At 38.9% G+C, this 21549-nt stretch overlaps 1 protein-coding gene across 10 annotated transcripts in view; it reads right to left on the bottom strand.

Moving 5' to 3' along the window:
- The window catches only part of Dock10 (dedicator of cytokinesis 10), a 255903-nt gene that overhangs the window by 35209 nt on the left and 199145 nt on the right, over nt 1-21549 (bottom strand). For 9 of the 10 annotated variants that reach the window (XM_057761402.1, XM_057761403.1, XM_057761404.1 and 6 more), the window contains exons 27-38: nt 18797-18868; nt 14056-14202; nt 10429-10512; nt 9479-9575; nt 7545-7589; nt 4549-4724; nt 4308-4424; nt 2524-2635; nt 1748-1869; nt 1539-1653; nt 1383-1449; nt 1114-1161 (exon numbers count right to left, since the gene is read on the bottom strand). In XM_057761402.1, coding sequence (XP_057617385.1) covers nt 1114-1161; nt 1383-1449; nt 1539-1653; nt 1748-1869; nt 2524-2635; nt 4308-4424; nt 4549-4724; nt 7545-7589; nt 9479-9575; nt 10429-10512; nt 14056-14202; nt 18797-18868 — 1202 coding nt within the window. The remainder of the gene's footprint in view (nt 1-1113; nt 1162-1382; nt 1450-1538; nt 1654-1747; nt 1870-2523; nt 2636-4307; nt 4425-4548; nt 4725-7544; nt 7590-9478; nt 9576-10428; nt 10513-14055; nt 14203-18796; nt 18869-21549) is intronic. The other variant, XM_057761401.1, reaches the window with a different exon arrangement.

Raw genomic sequence — 21549 nt, 5'->3', positions numbered from 1 at the left:
GGGACCTTGACTCAGTACTTTTGGTGGACAGATATTGAGGAAGACATCTGAGGTCAGCTTCTGATTGGATCCAAACACACAGCCTGACACCACATGTATAAGCAAGTGCTGGGACTAGGAAATCAGAAGACTTTGAATATTCCTTATGACAAATAATGCCAGTATGAAGTAATTCAAGACAAACTTTTGTTTTTAGTTTACTGGAGGCATGTTCTTAAATAGGTGTGTTTCACCCATATAAACCTATCTCTCTGTCCGTCTATATATCTATCATCTATTTTATATCTGTCTGTCTATCATCTATTTTTCTATCATCTATATCTATCTATCTATCTATCTATCTATCTATCTATCTATCTATCTATTATCTATCTATCTATCTATCTATCTATCTATCTATCTATCTATCTATCACCTATTTATCTATCCATCCTCTATTTTCTATTTGTCTAACTTCTATTTGTCTGTCTATCTATCTATCTATCTATCTATCTATCTATCTATCTATCTATCATCTATTTATCTATCCATCCTCTATTTTCTATTTGTCTAACTTCTATTTGTCTATCTATCTATCTATCTATCTATCTATCTATCTATCTATCTATTTATCATATATCTATCTAATCTATGTATCTGTCTATCATCTATCTGTCTGTCTGTCTGTCTATCGTCTATCTATCAATCATCTATCATCTATCTATCTATCTATCTATCTATCTATCTATCTATCTATCTATCTCTATCAATCTTTATAATCTATGTAATGAAACTCCTCCTCTCGCTGTGTTTGCGTGCATGCACACACCTTCTGGAGGTCAGAGGACAACCTCAGTTGTCAGTTCTCACCTTCTTCCTTGTTTGAGACAGAATTTCTTGTTTACCACTGTGCATGCTAGACTATCTGACCTGAAGCGTCCAGCAGGAAGGGAATTCTCACAGGAGCACTGTGATTAAAGACCCATGCTGGTCTACAGCTTTATGTGGGTTCTGGGGATCCAAATTCAGGTCTTCATACTTGCATGGCAAGTACTTCACTCACTGAACCATAGTAAAAGCTCCATGAATTTTTTTAAAAGTCTGTATTAGTCTATTGGAATTTAAAACAATTACCTTATTATATTGCGTTTTCCCAGGTATCTAAAATTTTGAAGACAAACACTAGAAAAGGGAAAAAGTCACATTCTAAATATTCACATTCTTTGATTTATACATAGCAATTTATCTAAATATACAGAAAGAAAAATAGTAAATTTTCTTTACATATTCTATATACTATTGTTGTTATTTATTTACCATAGGGCTTCTTTGAATGAAGAGTGGTATAGTGAGCTATTTTGAAAGTTCCAGAAAATAAGCTATTGGATCAACCGTAAACTTACTCCAAGATGCTGAAGAAGTCTGACACCTCTGGACTGGGAGCTCTCTGCCAGTAGGCAATCAGAGTCTCTAGAAAGAAACAACATGGCGTGAGACTCTTAGAAACATATGTTTTTCTCTTTTGCTCCTCTTAAATTGACTTGAAGTCATTCGCTTACCAACTGAAATTGTCTTCATAATATGAAGGAAACACATAAGAAGACTCCTGGTTTCTGCTTGATCTAATTTGTCAAATCGAAGAGTTGACCCAATCAAAGATAAGGGCCTTGGGATCTGGGAATCAAAAGACCGGTAGAGATGAGTAAGGCTGAGAGCATCCTGGCTTGTGATGAAGGCATCCGACGGCTTGGTGGGCAGGGAGCGGCACCTTTTCGCAGTTGTCTGTCTTCTCGCTGCTCTTCTCGGTGGTGCTTGGGTTGGATTCGAGGCTTGCTAAGGATGCTCTGGAGTCTGCATGGTTCACTGTAGAAATAGCTATTGATGAAAATGCTGTAAACACAAGCCACAGCACACATATGTTGATGAGACGCATGAACACAAACAAGGACTACAATCATGGAGCAGAGTTGCTCATTGTTGAAGCAGAAACAGAATCGCAAAATAGAATCTGGGGGCGACACGGAAGCCATACAACATTTAAAACATTACAACAGTGGCCATGATGGATCTAAAAAAAATCTAAACCATTTTAAGTGGATATAAAGTTTGTTCTTTTGATCTCTTACAATGCTTTTAAAAATTAGACAGTGATAACTTTTACTTTAACAGAAGATGATTCAGGCGAAGGAGTGTTTAACTTGACAGTTAATGAGAAATAAGAACGACATTTCCAAAATAGTTCTTAATACAATCTTTGAAGCTGAAGAGCTATTATATTTTAAGAGGCTATGCATAACAAAAAGCTAAAGACTGTTTGCAGAATGAAGTAATTTGATAACATCTAAGCGGACAGCTCTTTAAGCCAAGTAAAAGTGGAAGTCACTGGATGACATTCGAAGAAATATGTTAAAGACTCTAGTTATATAGTGTGGTGTGCTTTGCTGGGTACATTATGCATATGAATTATGAATAGAAAGCACCATGATATACAATGTAAACATTGATGAGTGTTATACATGAGTGTTCTCAGCAGGCCTTGAGTACCTGCTATGGAATTTAAAACGTCTTTGGAGAACGATGTATCCACAGAAGTTGCATGCTTCATGGACGTCTGGGTTTGGAATCCTCCATTAGTGCTTAGATCATCTCTAGATCCCTGTGTTCAAAGTGGAGAAGAGAAGAATGAGAATTAGGGTGCTTCGGAATGGTAGGCCCACATGCCTTTTCCATCCCTCTCAATTACACAGTCAGACTGACATTTTATATCTGAGCAAAGACGTTTCACTGAAGTTGGCAGTGAAAATGAATATTGCCAAAATCATCGTCTTGCTCTCAATTTGCTTTTCTTAAACAACATCTTCAAGTTTTTATTCTTTTCCAACTAGATCCTCGTCACACTTCTATGTCTTTTTTTTGCTTTTGTTTCTGCTTTGTGATCCATGGGGTTTGGCAAGTTACTTGAATAGCCTCGGGCTAGCACTGGAGCATGAGTAACTCAACAGTGGCTACATCACTGAAGACAGGGAAGACCATTTCTCCAGCAGCCCTCCGCTGCCATTAGCTCCCCAGGGTGGGTGAGGTTCATGATCCCCTCCCCATCGATGACTCGATATTTACTGGCACAGTCTTAGGTAGGCCCTGTGCAGGAAATCACAGCTGTTGTGAGTTCCTGAGTTAAGAAACCATGTCATATGACAGCATTTGACAGCCTCCTCCATTATGGTTGGCTCTCATATTTCAGGATCTCACAGCCTCCTCCCGGATGGTTGACTCTTACATTCCTCCCCCCCTTCTGGCCAATTTTAAAGTGAGGTACCAAAGATAATTACTGAACAACAATTGGAATAATTATTGAAATAATTGCTGATATAGTGATGTATTAAATTACAGTTGTAATTATCATCATATAATGGATAATAATATCGCTAGGAACTAGATTTGAAGTCCCTATGTAAATGTTTTCTCTTACACAGTTTGATGTTAAGGATCCTATTACACTAGGCCCTTTGTCCTAGTTTTTATATTTGTTTCCCAGAGGCCTGGAGAGCTTGCATAACTTTCTGAAGGCTATAAACATGTTACATGATGCTGATGAGATTTGATCAAGGTTCCTCAAACAAAAAAATTTCTAAGGGCACGACCCCAACTTTCAGTAGGTCCTATCTTGGACTGTTACTTGCATGGAACATCTCACTTTTGTGAGGCAAGGTCTCTCAATGAACCTGGAGCATAAAAGTTTGCTAGAATGCCCAGCCAATGAGCTCTAGGGAATTTCCTGTCTACCTTCTCAGGCCTGAGATCATCAATCATGCCACAGCATTCAGTTGTTTATAAAGGTGTTGGGGATCAAAGTCAGGTCCTCATGCTTGCACACGAGTACCTCACCAATGGAACTGTGTATGAACCCTTAAAAGTACTGCTATGCTATTTGCCATGAAGGCTGAGTGGAGAACACTCACAATGGGTTATATTGGGGCTTTGACTATGTAAGACCCTTAGCATCTGTGGGAGAAAGATAATGGGAAGTAGGAGGTGAGTGATGTACATTGGATGTAAGGTCATGGAGACATCATAGAAGCTGCAAAAGCTGTGAAGACTTGGGTAGTGATGCAGAAAATAAAGGGAATAAAAACAGTCCTGAAGAGAGGGCTGGGCCAGATAGAAGCCTCAAGTAGCCATTAGGGACGAATAGTATTGATGTGAATTCTTGTCAGATGGTGTGGCTTAACCCTTAACTTACAGGCAGGAAGAAATGGTTTTCCAGGACATAAATACAAATAAGAGAAGTTCCTTTAAAGAAAGTAATTTGGAGAGATGTGCAAACATACCTGATTGGATGTATTCACAGTGAAAGGATACAGGTCCTTCAGGTAAATTCTTGGCATATTGTCCAGCAGCATGCCATACAGGGGCATGTAGAGACTCGCTATCTGTGCCTGTTTCCTCTAGGAGAGTGCAGACGAGAGGAATGATTCACATGAAAATCAATAGACTCGAGGGTTTTATATTCATTTAATGCAGCGAGTCATTAAATGGCGTTTGGGGGAGAGAGAAAGAAAGGCTACTTACAGGTTCTCTGTATCGATCATCGAAAGAATGCTTAGCCATTAGATTTTTTAGGACAGCTAAAGCTAAGTGCCTGATATCTTGGTCCTCCTGGAGGGCAAAGCCGACTTCCCGGAGCAGAATTCCGATTAAGAAGTGTTTGCGGCAAAATTCATTTGTGACTGAGTATTCAGGCATATCTTTGAGAGGAAAAAAAAATGATGTTATTGGAAACCAAATAACCACTTTATGATTACAAAAAGGCAAATTGGACCGTTACTAAAAACCCTGCCCCCAAGCAAGAGGGATTCCACATCACAGTCTTGCCACAGAGAAGTGGTCTGCTGTGGATTTGGGAGTGTCTAGTCAGAAGGGAAAACGTTCGCTTACATAAACACAGGCTCAAACATTAACACACCATGGCAATAGCCACAGCCTATCAAATGCCCTGCTCACACCACTGCAGGGGCTAAAATATAAACCTGCTTTGTGTCTGCAGGAATTGAGAGAGGTCCTAGGAAAAGGTGGCTACACCGAGCTCGACCTTGGAGGTTGCTAAGGAAGATCCTGGGAGAAGAGTAAGGTTTACTTTGAATGACAAACAGTTCTGAAATACAGACAGGTATGTGGGAACAGACATGTGTGAAGGGCTAGGAAATACAGTGTCTGAAGAAGAGGCATGGGGATTGAGGTTTGAGATATTGGGTGTAGATGCTAGAGAAACCCAAGGACAAATTCAGTATCCAGCACTTAGGTCTGCCTGTAACTCCAGTTCCAGGGGATCCAAAGCTCTCGTTTAGCTTCTGCAGACACCAGACACTCAGGTGGTGCACACACACACACACACACACACACACACACACACACATATACAGGCAGATATTCTTTTTTTTTTCTTTTTCTTTTTTTTTCTTGCTGATTTTTTTATTAATTAATTAATTTAATTATTAAAGATTTCTGCCTCTTCCCCGCCACCACCTCCCATTCCCTCCCCCTCCCCCATTCAAGTCTTCCTTCCTCCTCAGCCCAAAGAGCAAGCAGGTTTCTCTGCCCTGTGGGAGGTCCAAGGACCACCCACCTCCATCCAGGTCTATTAAGGTGAGCATCCAAACTACCTGGGCTCCCACAAAGCCATTCTCTCAGGCAGATATTCTTAACACTTAAAAATATCCATCTTAAAAATGATAAAACATAAATCATCTATACAAGTTAGTGGCAAAACAAACAAAGTAACACCCCAAACCCAAATAATCAGATTCAAAAGATGGTAAAGAACTTGAATAAGCAGTTTTATTAGGAGGACATCACGGTTTCCAGTAAGAGGATGAAAAAAGTGTTTAATACCACTGATAACCAGGAAAGCGCAAATCGGAGTCCCAGTGAGCTACAGGCTCATGCCTGTCGCAGTGGCTGCTATCAGCCAAACAAATGATAATGACTGATTGGGACAGAGTGGAGAGCAGGAACCCAATTCACTGTTGGTACAGACAATATGGAAAACAGAATGGGGATTCTTCAGATGAGTAAGGCATAACTCCTGTATCACTTAGTAATGCAACTTGGAGAAATACACCCACAGGAACTGAAATCGGAACACTTTTTCTTTTTTCTTTTTTAACCAGTATATAAAAACCAGAAAATTTCTTCAGGTGCACGAGGCAGCATATATGGTTTACATATATACACACAGTGTTACATAATGTTTAAATAGGCTAAACATATTTGTCTCCTAAGTATTTGTTATTCTTCTATCATGAGAACATTCAAAGTCCTTTCTTCTTGCTTTTTGAAATGCACACTACATTGTCGTTGCCCACAGTTCCTTTACCGTGTGACAGCTACCAGAACTTCTAACTTCTTCTGAACTGGAACTTGCGATATTTTGATCAGCCTTGCTCCCTACCTCCCCTCCATACTTCCCGAGCCTCTCAAAACTACCACTGTTGTTAGAATTACATATAAGTGAGATCAAGTGTCACTGGTCCTTATTTCCTGTTCATTTATCTCACTAGAATGTGATCGAATTCCGTCCATTATGCCTCAAATGACAAGATCTCATTTTCAATGGGTAAACAGTAATCTGCCTTGCAAGATGCGTTTTGTTTATTAGTAGCTGAAACTCTAGCCTGTTTCCATTTCTTGCCTCCTGTGAGTAGCGCTTCAGTGACCATGGAAATGCTGCCTTCTGCAGGACCTGGCAATCATACCTTTGCTTAGTTACCCGGCAGCGGGACTGCTGGATCATACAGTAGCTCTTTATCTATTTATTTATTTTGAGGAGCCTCCAAACTGTTTTCACATACGGCGTTATCAATTTACATCCCCACCAAGAGCGTGCAAGTGTTCTCTTTTCTCCACACACCTTGTCAGCATCTGCTGTTTTAGACTTTTTATATAAAACCAATATCTTAAACATCTGAAACCCCATATTTGCTGGAATTTTATATCAAAGATAGGAAATGGGGAGGGAGATGTTCTGCTTTTTGCAAATAGTAGAAGAAACTGTGGGAAGTGAAAACGAAAACGCAGATTCTTCAGGATCTCATCTGTGGATGTGAAAAAGTTGAGCTCTTGGAAGCATGCTACAGAAGGAGATTTGAGGGACTGGGGAGAGGAGAGAAATGAAGCTTTTTCCTCACAGGGCAGAAACACTCAGTGACAGAATGAATACATTATGAGAGCAAGGATGTAGCAGGGAAACTGTAGATAGTAATAATGCCTTGTCCAAGCTATATAAGCCAAGTATTAGGAACAAATATGTACATCCGAGAACTTTATTCATTGTAGATATGAGGACAATTTCAGATGACTTGGGAAATTCAAACTTTCTGACGCTTGGAGGATATAATATAAAAGAGCTAAAGGAAAAGTATCAAATTCTGTGTGACAAGAGAAAAGTTGCAATAAGTGTTTGGATATGTTGCTTATATGTTAATGTATAGATGTTCAGAGAGTGTACTCGTTGGCATGAAAATATGGCTCTGCTGTGTATGCAGGTAACATGAAATATGACTATTTACCTGAGGCATGTAACTCTTGAATTGATTCCGTAGGGGTCAGAGGATCTAGATTTGGAGTGAAGAGAGAATAATTTCAGACACACACATACATCCATTAACTAGTTTAACTTACAATAGAAATTTAAAGTATATTTTAAATTATTTGCTATTATATCACCATTTTCCAAGAAAACTTAGGTGGTATGTCCCACCCATCCCCCAAATAATTTTATGAACAAAATTATTTTAATTCATAGTCTTGTATTTGAGAGACAGGTTTTTGTACCAAAAATCTGCCCACTATGAAATATATAGCAGATTATCAGGACTTTTTTTGGTTTTTTGACTGGGAACGAATAGATGGGATCAAAATGATAAAGGTTTGATCTCCTGAACACCTTAGCCATATCTGGCCAAGAATAACGTGGTATTAACTTAAAAAAAGAAATTCTCCTTCTCTTTCTTCATCCTCCCCCTCTTTCCCTTCCCCACCCCTTATTATTTATTTATTTTTTCTTCAGTACTAGGGATCAAATCTCAAGCTTCATACATTTTAAGCAAGGATTCCACTACTGAGCTACACTTTAAGTACAAATCAAAGAACATTCCAAAGGAACAAAAAACCCAAAAGTGTTATTGTTCAACTTAAAATTTCTACTCTTTCTCTCCACTACAGAATATGTTCAGTATACTAGAAAAAGAATGGTATGATGTTTATAGATTATATTTGAAATGAGAATAGCCACGTATTTCCAGGCCTGGTGCTGTGATTGCCTTCTGTAGTGGCAGTGCAAGTTGCCACAGGTATGAGGAGGCCCTTTGCCTTCTTAATTGTTGGTTTCTTGACCATTAATACACCAGTGTAAACAGGCTCACAGTCTAACTGAAGTGTACACAGTCTAATGGTCTAACTTCAAGTCCCTGACTCAATTTCAGTATTCTCTTGGCATTTTGATACTCAATTAGTCTCTGATGTTTATATTCTCCTATGGTTTTCCACATAGACACATACACGTGCAAATATAAAGGTTTTAAATGTGCATTTTGTGTGCAGTATTTAAATGTAATAATGTATATCAAATTTAGTAAATGAACTGTGCTCCATTCTGACATCTTTATCCAATCTCTTTCTCTCTCTCACCTAGGAGTATCAAGAGTTTATAATACTCTTCCTTCCCTCACTATATTTCTTCCTTCCTTCCTTCCTTCCTTCCTTCCTTCCTTCCTTCCTTCCTTCCTTCTTTTCTTTCTTTCTTTGCAGAACTCATTTATAAGAAGTTCATTCTAAGGTAATTATGTATGTTAATTAATAATCTCCACTAAAATTATACTCACAACCTTTTTTCCCCCATCTTTAGATATCAGTGGAAATTTGCCTTTTGGAGCTAGGAGGATTCTAGGTTACTGTTAGACCCTAAATTAACCTGTAAGCACCACTTGCCCAAAGACCAGGTAAGTTCCTGGATTCTGGGAGTTGTAGTTCTTGAAAATAACAACAAAACCTTATGGGAAAGTATGGTGGCCTATGAGTTTTGTCCATATAAGCCCTGACAACCTGTGTCTCAGGGCACTCAGCTGGGAAGTCCCCAGTAGTGGTCCTGACCAGATCCCGTCTTGGTCAGCATATAATATTTTAATAAAATAGCTTGCTTTAATCTGGTCAAAATGGTAGAACTGGTTTTGTTCCAGTGAATATCAGGATTAACAGTTACAATCTTTGATTTATAGTAACAAGATTTAAAGTTCTGTTGCCTTTCTCTTTGATGAGAAGGGGAAGAGAAATACAGAGTTGTAGTCACCAATCTTATGGGGCAACTTCTTCCGGATTTTTACCAGATTATTAGGATTTCATACCCAAGTTATATCTTTAGACTGAACGGTTAAGGAAACTGAAGAACAAAGGCAGAACAAACCACCAGGCATGGAGGACTTCAGAAACCACTGGGAATTCTTACCTGGAATGTTCGCCGAGCGTATGGGAAGGCACAGAGGAATGAAGTGCTCATGTTGACAAACTTCTTGAAGAAAGTCAAACTTATATTGGCATAAAGTCTGAAATAGAGGCAAACAGAATGGCTATTGTTTGCATATCAAGAATGTTCACAAACACAAGCGAAAAAGGTGTGCACTTCAATTTTACCCCTACAAAGAAGAAATAGCTAGTTTTCTATGATCACCAAGTAGTTCTTTGGTGTGAAGGAGGCTGCTTTCTCAGAAGTTCTTCTTGTAGCCACACTCCTGATCTTGGTACACTGCTCAAGGCCACCTCAGGAAAGGAGACCAACAGTAACCCACGTTCAGTTTCTATGAGAGAAAACCCCAACTCACACATTTAGCTTATTTTATTTTATTTTTTGTTGTTGTGAATGAAACTTTTATTTACACAGTATATCTAGAAGCAGATGCATACATTTTTATACAATTAGTTTCCAAAAAATATGAAAGAAATTACTATAATTTAACTACAAATCAAAACACATATTAAATCAGTGGACTTTGAATAGCCCATTCTGGGGTGTTCTCAGTGCAAACGGTACACACCTGATTTGAAATGTAAAAAGTGTAAACTACAGCAATCTGGACTGCAGGTATTAATATTTTAGCTCATCAACTATGAGACTTCTTTACCCAATATGAATACATACTGTTAGGAAATTCTAAGACCTCCTCATTCTGTCTCGTTGGAGAATTTGGATCACTTTTCAAAAGAAGTACATGCACAGCACATACATACAAAGTACACTATGTACATACAAAGTACAATGAATGTAATATGTATGTACATGCAAAGTGCATACAAACAAAGTACTAAAATGTCCTTTGAAATCCAGCACAATGAAATCCAGAAGTTAGTTTTTGTGTTGGACTCAGCAAACCGTTACTTCCATCCCTGGTCGGTCCTTACCTTGAACTCCCCAGAGGAGAACATGCTGATGTAACTGTTCACCATCTTAAACACAAATCCCCGGTCCATAAACGTAAAGCAGCGCTGAGAAGACAAAATTCCAAAGTCAATTTTTTTTGCTTGAGAGATCTTAGAAAAGATGATTATATATTGAAGCAGAGTAATATTTAATTAAGTGTGCCATGTGTCTTTTAAAAAAATGTCGCCTTTAATCCCAGCACTCGGGAGGCAGAGGCAGGTGAATCTCTGTGAGTTCGAGACCAGCCTGGTCTACAAGAGCTAGTTCCAGGACAGGCTCCAAAGCCACAGAGAAACCCTGTCTCGAAAAACCAAAAAAAAAAAAAAAAAAAAAAAAAAAGTATAAAGGACGTCAGGACACGCATCTGCATTTAACAGCTACTTAAACTTCCACAGATAGTATAAACACCTGAAATTCTAAATGCGCACCTACCGGCTGTTTAAAAATATTACTTGGAATTTTGCAGAGAGATCTTTTAGACTTTTTCTTTCATATAGAAAATTGTCTGCTTTGTAATTATTTGATTACATTTTATTATGGATTTTAGTACATTGATCCTGTAGTTGTTTGGGTGGAGACCATCTGCTGCACACCCTGGGCGGGATGGAAAGTGGTAAAGGGACCAACAGTCTTCATTCTTGTTCCTTCAACACGGGCTGTTCTCTCTTTCATTCAGGGAAGCATGCATTTGAAGAAAAGAGACGATCTGCCATTTCAATCAGGGAACTGCTTGTGTCTTGCTTAGTGTGTTGTCAGATTCTCCCAATCTAGCCAGGAAGATCTTAGGTCAAATTTACACTGGGTGCATTGATGATTATGGACCATGTCCTCCATTCAGCATTTGGCAAAGCAGCTGTTTTTGCCAGTTCCCTTTTCACTCTGGACTCTGATCCTTCAGCTTGGTGTTAGGAGCTGGTTTAAGGTGAGCAGCAAAAATGATTGTGCGGGAACTTTCATTTATTCCCCAAGTATAGGTTATCTAGATAGGAAGGCATTCCCTTGTAGAAATGGGCTTAGCTACCCCCTTTTTTTGTTTAGAATATTTTAAAACACATTCATTAAGATCTCACGTCCACTTTCTCATATATCAAACATTTTCAAACGGATTTCAAAAGCTAGTTGAAATAAAACAAGGGTCAGTCAGACGAAGAGCAGGACAGGGACATTGAAGAGGAAAAACAACTCTTGCCTTGACACCATGTTCCCAGGGGAGCACTTGAACAGGGGTGTGCCAGAAAGAGTTGAGACCCATTTTGTTAGGAAAAAAAAAGAATAAAAAGGAGAAAGCAGAAGAGCTGTACAGGTTCCTGTGGTGTGGATCCACGTGAGATTCATCTGCTTTAAGGAGAGAACAATAAAAACACACCAGATTTTGGCACAACATTGTAAAAATGGTGCTGTGTCATGACGGAGGTTGAGGGAGGATACCTGGAAACACAGAACATGCTTATACCCTCGTGGCGCTTCCAGAGAATCTGTTCTCTTGCTGATTGGAAAACAAGTAGTACAATTACAGCATTATAAACTTCCCATCGCTAGATTCCAGTGACTGATAGTATATATGGCTTAGATCAAGACTGCCCTACCCCCACTCCAAGCTCAGGTTTTGAGCAATCAGTCCCTAGGATATGTTGTTATTTTGAAGATTGTGGACCTGAGGCTTGGCTAGTGGGAGCTGCTAGGGGTGGGACTCTGAAAGTTCTACCCCCCACCTTCCTTCTCATTCCTTGTGTCACGTGAACGAGCTGTCACCCACTCCTGACACCAGAGCACAGTAGTTCTGCTTTGTCTTCCCTAGGAAGACGGACTGTGACACTCTGAATCCAGGAGTCAACAAATTGCTCCTTTAAATTGCTTCTGCCAAGTGTTTTGTGACAGCTAGGAGGACTATTTTACTATTGACCACTGATGAGGATTTATACAACCAAAAGTGGGAAACATGGCTATTATTAACAGATTGCAGGAGTGCAGAGATTTATAATGCAGCACAGAGAGAGCAGTGCTGGGTGAGAGAGCTCAGGGCTCCTCAGTTCCTGGAACCGGACCAAATCAAGACTTTTAATTTTACATTTTCCACATCTGGTTTTATTTCCCTTTCTTTTCCTTTGCTACTTCTAACAATCACCCCAAAAGAATTTCTTGTCTTCTGTGTCAATAAATGCCATTAAGTTAGAAGTATGTGTGCATGATGGACATTTATGATACAAAACGTGTTTCCATTCACAAACTTTGTGTGTGTGTGTGTGTGTGAGAGAGAGAGAGAGATCATCCTGGATTCATTGTTGTTGCTATTATCAGCTATATGTGCTCATTGTCAAACTATGATTTCTCACAATTACCATTTGCTTTTTCATCTTGGCTATTTCCCAATGCCTCCATGTGAGGTTATTGATAGACAGCAATAGCCTTTGTAGAAACACATTACAAATGAATAGCTGTCTTTTTGAACAAGTACCAAGCATCTAAGCCAAGAAGAGTATATATGGAGTCTTCTACCTCTTTTAGAAAATTGCTTAGTCATCTGTTTTTCTTTGGGTTTAGGGAAGAATACTACAGATGTTTCCTTAAATTTATTTTGCGTACAAGTTGGACCATATATAAAAATGTTCATCAAATTTTCTATTCTGTCTAGCGCTTCCAGTATGGTACCAGTGTAGTGGAACATTTTATTCTCACGAACCTTAAAGTGTAGTCAAAAATGCAGGCAATTCCCTTTTGATGCAGACCATCCTCTTCTTCTTGAAAGGAAAAATTATTAAGGGAGAGGAATAGCTGAGTGTGGGTGCAGCGAAAGTAGAGATGGGAAATTGGGGGCAGAAGGACGAAAGGAGATAGTAGTTTGATGAGACTGGGGAGATCAGAGGCCAGGGGAAAGTTTAACCAGAATGAAGTGTGCATGAAGAAGCTTTCTTGGAAACCAGTAATTTTGCAACCCAAGTAAAAAGTATAAGAGGAGGTAAGAGAACACATGTGATATGAAAAATGGAGGGAGGAATTGTGGGAGCTAAAGGTTTAAGTGAGAATGGGGGCAGTGGTTTGAAGGGAAAAAGGTGGTGGGTGGGTTGATTGAAGGTAAGGGGGTCTGAAAAAGCCTTATGAGTTCCTACTTGTTTGTGAACTAATTGGTAATATACTTACAAACAGCTTCATACTCAAATTGATCATTTTTCTAAGAATAACTCAACATTTTCACAGGCTAAAGAAAGCCAGAGGCCACATAAGAAGAGTGCCATGTTTTTGAAGTGACTCTATGGTGTTGTTATCTCATCAATGACTGATCTAAAATGTCATGTCAACAGACAGAAATTCTCAAGAGGTGACATCACTACTCCTTTCCACATCTCCTCTTACTGATTAAAATCATTTAGGAGCACCATGAATTGACAACACTTGGATGCACATTTGAATCTAATCTTTATTTTTCTTTAACGACCTCTGAGTCGGGATGAAAATGAAAACAGATTTCAAGAGGCAAAATGTGGAAGTGGAAGTGTTTACGTCGCCCTCCAAAACTTCATCATAAACAGAGATAAGCTAATGGCATCCAGCATGCCTTGAAACCACAGTCAAGGGGACCTGGACAGAGCTGTGGTCTCACAGAACTGTACCTTAAGGAATCTGGCGACGCTATGGTTCGCCCGTTTTGTTTCCTCAGGGGCTTCCTTGTATTTCCAAATCACGTGGTCACAGAGGCCCATCACCAGATTGTCTAGTTCACTTTGGTAAGACTCCGGGAATCTTTGAGCTCTGGGAAGCTAAGGAAAGAATGTCACATTCATCATGTGTTATGTGACTTACCAAGCCGGGACAAGCAAACTGAAAGACTTACCTTATTTTATAGAACGGCAAATCAAAGCAGCTCTTGAACAACTTGAAAGCAGTAATAAAACTTAAAAGTCTTTTAAGTTTCAAGGTCATAATTCTACTGTTTTTATTAAATGTTCCCTTCTAGCTTGACTGGTGAATTTATACTTTTTCATTAAAAACTATTAATCTCTAATACTCAAACAACATGTGCAAGGCAAAATGTGAATAATCTTATGCACTCATATATTCATTCCCCTCTCCTGCCTCCCAAGAAATACCTATTAAACTTTAAATAAAACATATTACCTTTAAAGTGAGTATTATTTCAAAATAATTTTTAGTCAGATAACTCCATTTATCTCAATTTAGAATGAATTTTTTTTTAATACAGGAATCTCCCCAGCAAATAATTATGAAATTACTCAGCCTTAAAAGAGACATCTATAGCAAGGCTCCCTCCCCATTGAAGCCAACATCACAAAAGAAAGGGTGTAGAGAATTTAAACCATGAAGATTGGGAAGGGTGTCGTGAAATGTTGCCATCAGGCATGACATTGCTACGGCTACTGTGGTCATACAGTGGGTATAGAAACCTGTACAAGATTGAACCCTTCAGATTTCAGCCATGGAGAAAGGAAGAGCCACGAAGCCCTACTTCACTTCCTAAGGAGCGAATGACTGTTAGTGGATGCTGGAGAAGAGATGTAACTTTGTCTAATGTTGTAGCCTATGAAAGACTAGATTGGAAGAAAAAGGGGAAAGTAAGGGAAATAAGAGAGGGTAATGGGAGGGGTGAATATGATCACAATATATCATATATATGTATGAAGTTGTCAAAATGTAAAGAAATATGATGATGGATGGTTCAGTTCATAAATTGCCTGCTTTGGGAGCAGGAGGAACTGTAAAGGCTGGGCATGGTGGCTTGCTTCTTCAACACTATCACAGGGGGTTCTTGGAGCTCATTGACCAGAGGGTGTAGCCAAACACTGAGCTCCAGCTCTAGAGAGAAACCATCTCAAGAAAATAAGTTGAAGACTGATTGATGTCAACTTCTGGCCTCCACATGAACTCACACACATGCATTCCTGCACACATTCACATGCACCTACACACTACTACATGTACACTGTACACATACAAAAACAAAAATTTAAAAACTTATGATAAATAAGCAAATAACTAGTGGGAATAGTTACTGGTCTGTAACAGTTTCTGACATGGATATTAGTGAGGCCCAACTCTATGACTTCAGAATTACCACAGATAAGAAATATCAAAAGCCAAATAAATAAAAAAAATTAAAAAAAATCAGGGTCCTTCTGACACTAAACAGAAGAGTTTGGGTGTGAAATTATATAGTATTTAATACAATTTTATGTCATGTTAGGCTGTCAGAACAAAAGGGGAGAGTTTGAGGTAGCCGAGCTGTCTCTTGGGGTTTATACAGGCCTTTCCTACATGGTCAATAGACTCAATCATCTCTATAAGTTTGCTTTACCAATTTTTGCCACTGCATTTGGAGTTAGAGCAAATTATGTAATTTTCAGCTGCAAGCACCCAGCCTTCCACACTGTAATACAAAACATGAGGGTTGTTATTACAGGGGTTGTTTTAAATGGAGACTTAATAATGGAACTTTGGAGCTGAGTTTTGTCTTTCTTTCTGTAATGCCACTTGTATTTTGGAAGCTTCATCATTATTCTTTGTATGCATTTAAAATTTATTGTGGAAGTCATACAAATTGATAAAAGACACCCAACCGAATAAATCACATATATCATTTTCATTCTTCTTCATATATCTTGGGCAATAAGGATAAATAATTTACCATTGCAAAAGCAGCAATCACTTATTTATTTATTGCGTTTGTATCTGTGGGGAATTTTGTGCATAGACAGGTATATTAATCTCAGGTGTCTTCTGGGGCCATCCTCCTTGTTTTGTGGAACGCTGGTTCTCATTGGGACCTGATGCTTGCTATTTACTCTGCTTATTGGCCAATGAGCTCCTGAGAATCCCTGCCTCCACTTTCCAGCACTAGAATTACAAATATATGCCGCCACACCTAGCCTTATATATTGGTGTTAGGACTCAAACTTGTGTCCTTGAGTTTTTGCAGAAAGCACTTTGCTGACCCGGCTATCCCCTGGCTCAACAAACAATTGTCAAATAAGTGAAACACATTTGTAGGTTCCTCTTTGGGTGTTCTTAATTTCTAAGACTCATGACATATACCAGAGCTTATATTTTCTCCTCGGAGACATGCCATAGATTTTGGTCTCTTCTTTCTTCCTCCCTCTGTAAGGCTTCTGTTGAAATTCTACTTGGGTTCTGCTCCTACTCTTAACCCAAATGCATGTGGTATGGTAAATGCACAAGGAACGTTTTCAACCATTTCCTGGATGAAAATCAGGACAGTTTGAGGTGAGGGGTAACAGAGAAAGGGAGTGGAGGTCAGAGGCTCCCAGACAACATATCCAGAGAGAGAGAGAGAGAAGGACCCAGAATCTCAGAATCAGTCTGTGCCTGAGAGCTGTCTCTTCGCCTCTTATATTCCTCTCTAGGGCTGCGATTAAAAGCTTGCACCACTACCGCCTGGTTTCTATAGTAAACTAGTGTGGTTACTGGGATTAAAGGTATCTGCCACCACTGCCTAGTCTGTAAGGCTGAGCAGTAGGGCTGTTTTACTCTCTCTGATCTTCAGGCAAGCTTTATTTATTAAAATACAAAAAAGTTAGGACTAGAGAGCTTCAAGATGAGGATGTTTATATCTTTAAGTAGGCACAATCGTGTCTCTGGCCCGAGTTAACTCCCACATACAATATATATGAATTAAGAGGAAGCTAAATTAGAGGAAAGCTTCCAAAAACTCTACTGAGTAACTTATATGCAGTAGTGATTCTATTTTTTTCTCCCAAAAGTTATGGAATTTACCAAGGCTATGGATGCTGGAAAGAGGGGACATTCACACATGAAGCACGACTGGACACAGGATTTACATGATATTCCTATCTAAATCCAAATCACTCTCATGTCTACCATGCTAAGAGTGCAGACTTGTAGAGTCTGCAGAGGGACTGAAGAGGGAATCTTGACCAAAGCTCTGATAGCATTTAGATGGGGTGGTAGCTGTCAAGGAACCACTGCAAAGTTATTTACCTGCTCCTAAATGTGGCGTTTATGTAGAAGGAACTGACATTTGGCTAACACTGAACATGGAGCTTGTTCTTTGGAGCTGTCCTTGTGAGGATGCCTATTCCCCACCAGGAAGGCAAGTCAGGACAATGTTCCTGATCTACCATGCGCACCACATGCAATACTGTTCTGATGCTACTCCTGGTAGTGGTGGGTGGCGGTGGATGCTGTGCTCCTCTCTTGGCTCTATCTAAATGCAGGCTGATAAGGGTGTTTGAGAACTAAAGGCATTCTCTTGGGTGCTCACGGGTGGGTCCTCATTCCCTGACTGTGATTGTGATCACGGAACACATGGAGTGTGACCTTGACAGTGACTTTGGCTGCTGAAAATTGAGGTTGACAGATATTCAGACCACTGTGGAAGGAGGGCCAGGGTCACATTCTCTAGTGGGTCACCAAGACCTTCCCAGCTATTAGTTAGGGTGAGAGGACTTGGAATGGATTGTAGAGGGAGTTTAGCTAGGCTTCTGAGGAGACTAGCCGCTGTGATGGGAGCGGAAGTTAATTCCACCAACCCCTCCTCTTTTAAGAGAGGCCTATGGGGGCAGTGGAGTAGCAGATTCATGAGTATATGCAATGTGTCATGAGAACTGTGGACCGCAGAAGTCCAGATATTTCTTGAACTAATAGAAATCATGTAAAAAGCTGCTGTGATGTGAGAACTCTTTCAGCTAATTGCCTTTAAGATACTGGTCCACTTTGGGCACGGTCTCATGTACTATTTATGCAGACAAAAAGCATGTGCAGATCTCTTGGCTGCTGGATTCAGTTCCAGTTCCCAATGTATGCAGATCGCTACCCTTTCTGTGAGTTTATCCCCAAATAGATGAACCTTTGTTATACTCCATTCTGGGCTAGTGTGGAAATTTTCATACTGAAACAATATCACAACCCCAATCAATCGCTCATGGCTTCTTCCATTCAATGATGGAGCTGGCCCAGGCTTGCCAGCAGGACCTGTGCAGTGCCCAATTCCCTCAGCGAGCATCCTCTGCTTCCAGATGATGCACTGGCCAGGGCGAACGCTTCGTCAGTGCCAGGCTCATTTTAACCAACGCCCTCCCTTGCCCATTTTCTCTCATCGGTATCAGAGCTGCCTATCTCTTTTTCCATTTGCCCTTTAGAATTACTTCTCCCCAATAGACCCTTGCATTTGTAATTTTGTCTTGGTGTCTGCTTCCGAATGGGCCTTTATTAACATGCATGATCTTTTCTTGTACTTAAAAAGCAATTAACCTAAATTGCTAAGGTTTTACACAGCCAATAAAAATGGAACTAATGAGAGCGTGTTCATTAGTGTAATTGTTGCATGATATTACAGTGCTATATTACCTATGATCTTACCTGAATTTTATTTGTATCAGTCAAGTGTTGTGCCATTGATTTTAGAATAATTGCAAAGAAGAACCAAGAATGCTATAAGAGAAAAAGACAATAAAAGATTTATTAATCTATGTAAAAATAATGATAATTATGACCTTTATAATACAATGTTGCTACTTTTTTTTAAACCTTGAAGTAAATGAGTAAGTTAAATGGACCAGGGTTGTAACGTATTCTCTGTTACCTTAGGATGACTTTTATCAAAGTTATAATTGTCATAGCTCACACCATATATTTAAAATATATTTAATAATATCAAAAATTGAAGCTAAAAGGCAGTTTACTTGAGGTGACTTTCTGTGCATTTGTTTATGAAAGATTTCTTCATGAGATATTCTGTTTGCTTCATTAAAATAAAGCTCTTGTGGCAGGCTCACCCTCAGGCTCTCAATTTTGCGCTAATTTTCTATATGTTAATCATTTTCTCACCGATACTTACACATTGAAGGTGTATTTCCCTTATTCTACCACTGAACTCCTCATAAAAATTGCTGTTTCCTATCTATTCCCCGAGACTGCCTTTTTAAATTAACAAAGGTTGCTTAGCACCTCATGAGGGAGAGTCAATAGCATGGGGTCGGATCAGATCACCGCATCTCATATTCAGCCATCATGAACCTCGCTGCTGTTCTGTCAGAGGGCATTTGGATCACACCCAGTTTTTGGCTGGTTCAGTGCTGGGGTAATTAGCACTTCGTCGATCATCACCTTAAGCCCAAGGGATTAGGAGGGCAAATGTGGCTCAATGAAGGGATCACTTCACCAAAGAAATCAAAGTGTCTGCTTGATAGTGAAGGCGAAAGCCACACTATTAGGAATATTTAAGGAATCCGAGGCATGCTGCAACCACCCCCATCTCCAATCCTGTCCCAAATGCGCTTTTAGTCATTATACCAAATGCTCTGTCATTTGCTTCCATTTTCAGCAGACTCTCCACACCCATGTGGTCCATAGGCATGGCAGAGTGCCCATGGCTTCTCTAACTTCATTTAACCCCTCCCATCCTTGTCCACAGTGGTGCCCTCGGACTCAGAACCGTGTTACAGCCTTACCGAACAGGTAAGGCCTTTCCTGCCCCTGCAATGCTCTACTCTAAAATCCGGTCACTTGCCTACCCTAGTAAAGGTGCAAGTCTCCTTTTTTTTTTGTCCTCTGTGCGCTCATTCCTTTTAATTGTTCCATGCTTTCTTTTCCCATTCGACTTGCAGAAACATCTAATTATGCTTAAATCATATCAACAGCTCATTTTCCCCCAATAAGCTTCCAAAGGCATGGAATTTAGCCACTGCTTTAATGCATCCCAAGAGCCTAGGAGTCTGACTGCTTCAAGGTAGGCACCTGAAATATACCAACTGAATATAATAAATTTACTCAGAAGGCTGCTTAAAAAATTACTTGGTTTGTCAGAATTAGATTTTTGTGAACTTATGTTGATAGCTTATGATGTCTTTATAGATGTTTGCAATCAGTTGAAGCCAATCACATGAATCTGTTCAGTCACAATAGACAAAAAATTTGCATCTAAATTCAGGGTTCCAACGTTGAATTATAGGTTTTTCATGGTGTCATCTTCATGTCCCCACAATGTTTCAACTTGAGACCAAAAACTGGCTGTCACTCACTTACCTTCTATTATCAATATGCTTATTAATATGCCCTTACAATCTTTTCTGAAGTATTTTTTCCACTATAAAGCCATCCAAACTTTGTGCTATACTTACTGTATGTGAATATTTCAGATAGTTCTTAATAGTAATTTATTTTGTCTTTAGACAAAGCATTAAACTCAGGTGAAACCTGCTCCTCTCTGTTTCTTGATATAGAAGACCCCTCTTTTACTTGATAATTTGTTATAATTCAGTTTTGATATGAAATGTATGTTAGAAATTAGAAGGAAAATGACTTGTAGAAATCAGTGGGTCTTGTCACCTTCTAGTGCTAGAGTTCTGTATCTGCTAGCAACTTACGTACTATTATGAAGTACTATATAATACTCAAGTACTATTACAAAGTACTATATAATACTCATGCACTATTACGAAGTACTATATAATATTCATGTACTATTATGAAGTACTATATAATACTCATGTACTATTATGAAGTACTATATAATACTCATGTACTATTACGAAGTACTATATAATACTCATGTACTATTATGAAGTACTATATAATACTCATGTACTATTATGAAGTACTATATAATACTCATGTACTATTATGAAGTACTATATAATACTCATGCACTATTACGAAGTACTATATAATATTCATGTACTATTATGAAGTACTATATAATACTCATGTACTATTATGAAGTACTATATAATACTCATGTACTATTATGAAGTACTATATAATACTCAAGTACTATTACAAAGTACTATATAATACTCATGCACTATTACGAAGTACTATATAATATTCATGCACTATTATGAAGTACTATATAATACTCATGTACTATTATGAAGTACTATATAATACTCATGTACTATTACAAAGTACTATATAATATTCATGTACTATTATGAAGTACTATATAATACTCATGTACTATTATGAAGTACTATATAATACTCATGTACTATTACGAAGTACTATATAATACTCATGTACTATTATGAAGTGCTATATAATACTCATGTGCTATTACGAAGTACTATATAATACTCATATACTCGTGTGAGGTACTATATAATACTCATGTA

This window comes from Chionomys nivalis, chromosome 2 (genome assembly GCF_950005125.1).
Source record: "Chionomys nivalis chromosome 2, mChiNiv1.1, whole genome shotgun sequence".
Classification (NCBI taxonomy): Eukaryota; Metazoa; Chordata; class Mammalia; order Rodentia; family Cricetidae; genus Chionomys; species Chionomys nivalis.
The sequence above is the reverse complement of the archived record's forward strand: the minus strand, read 5'-3'. Positions and strand labels throughout refer to the sequence as shown.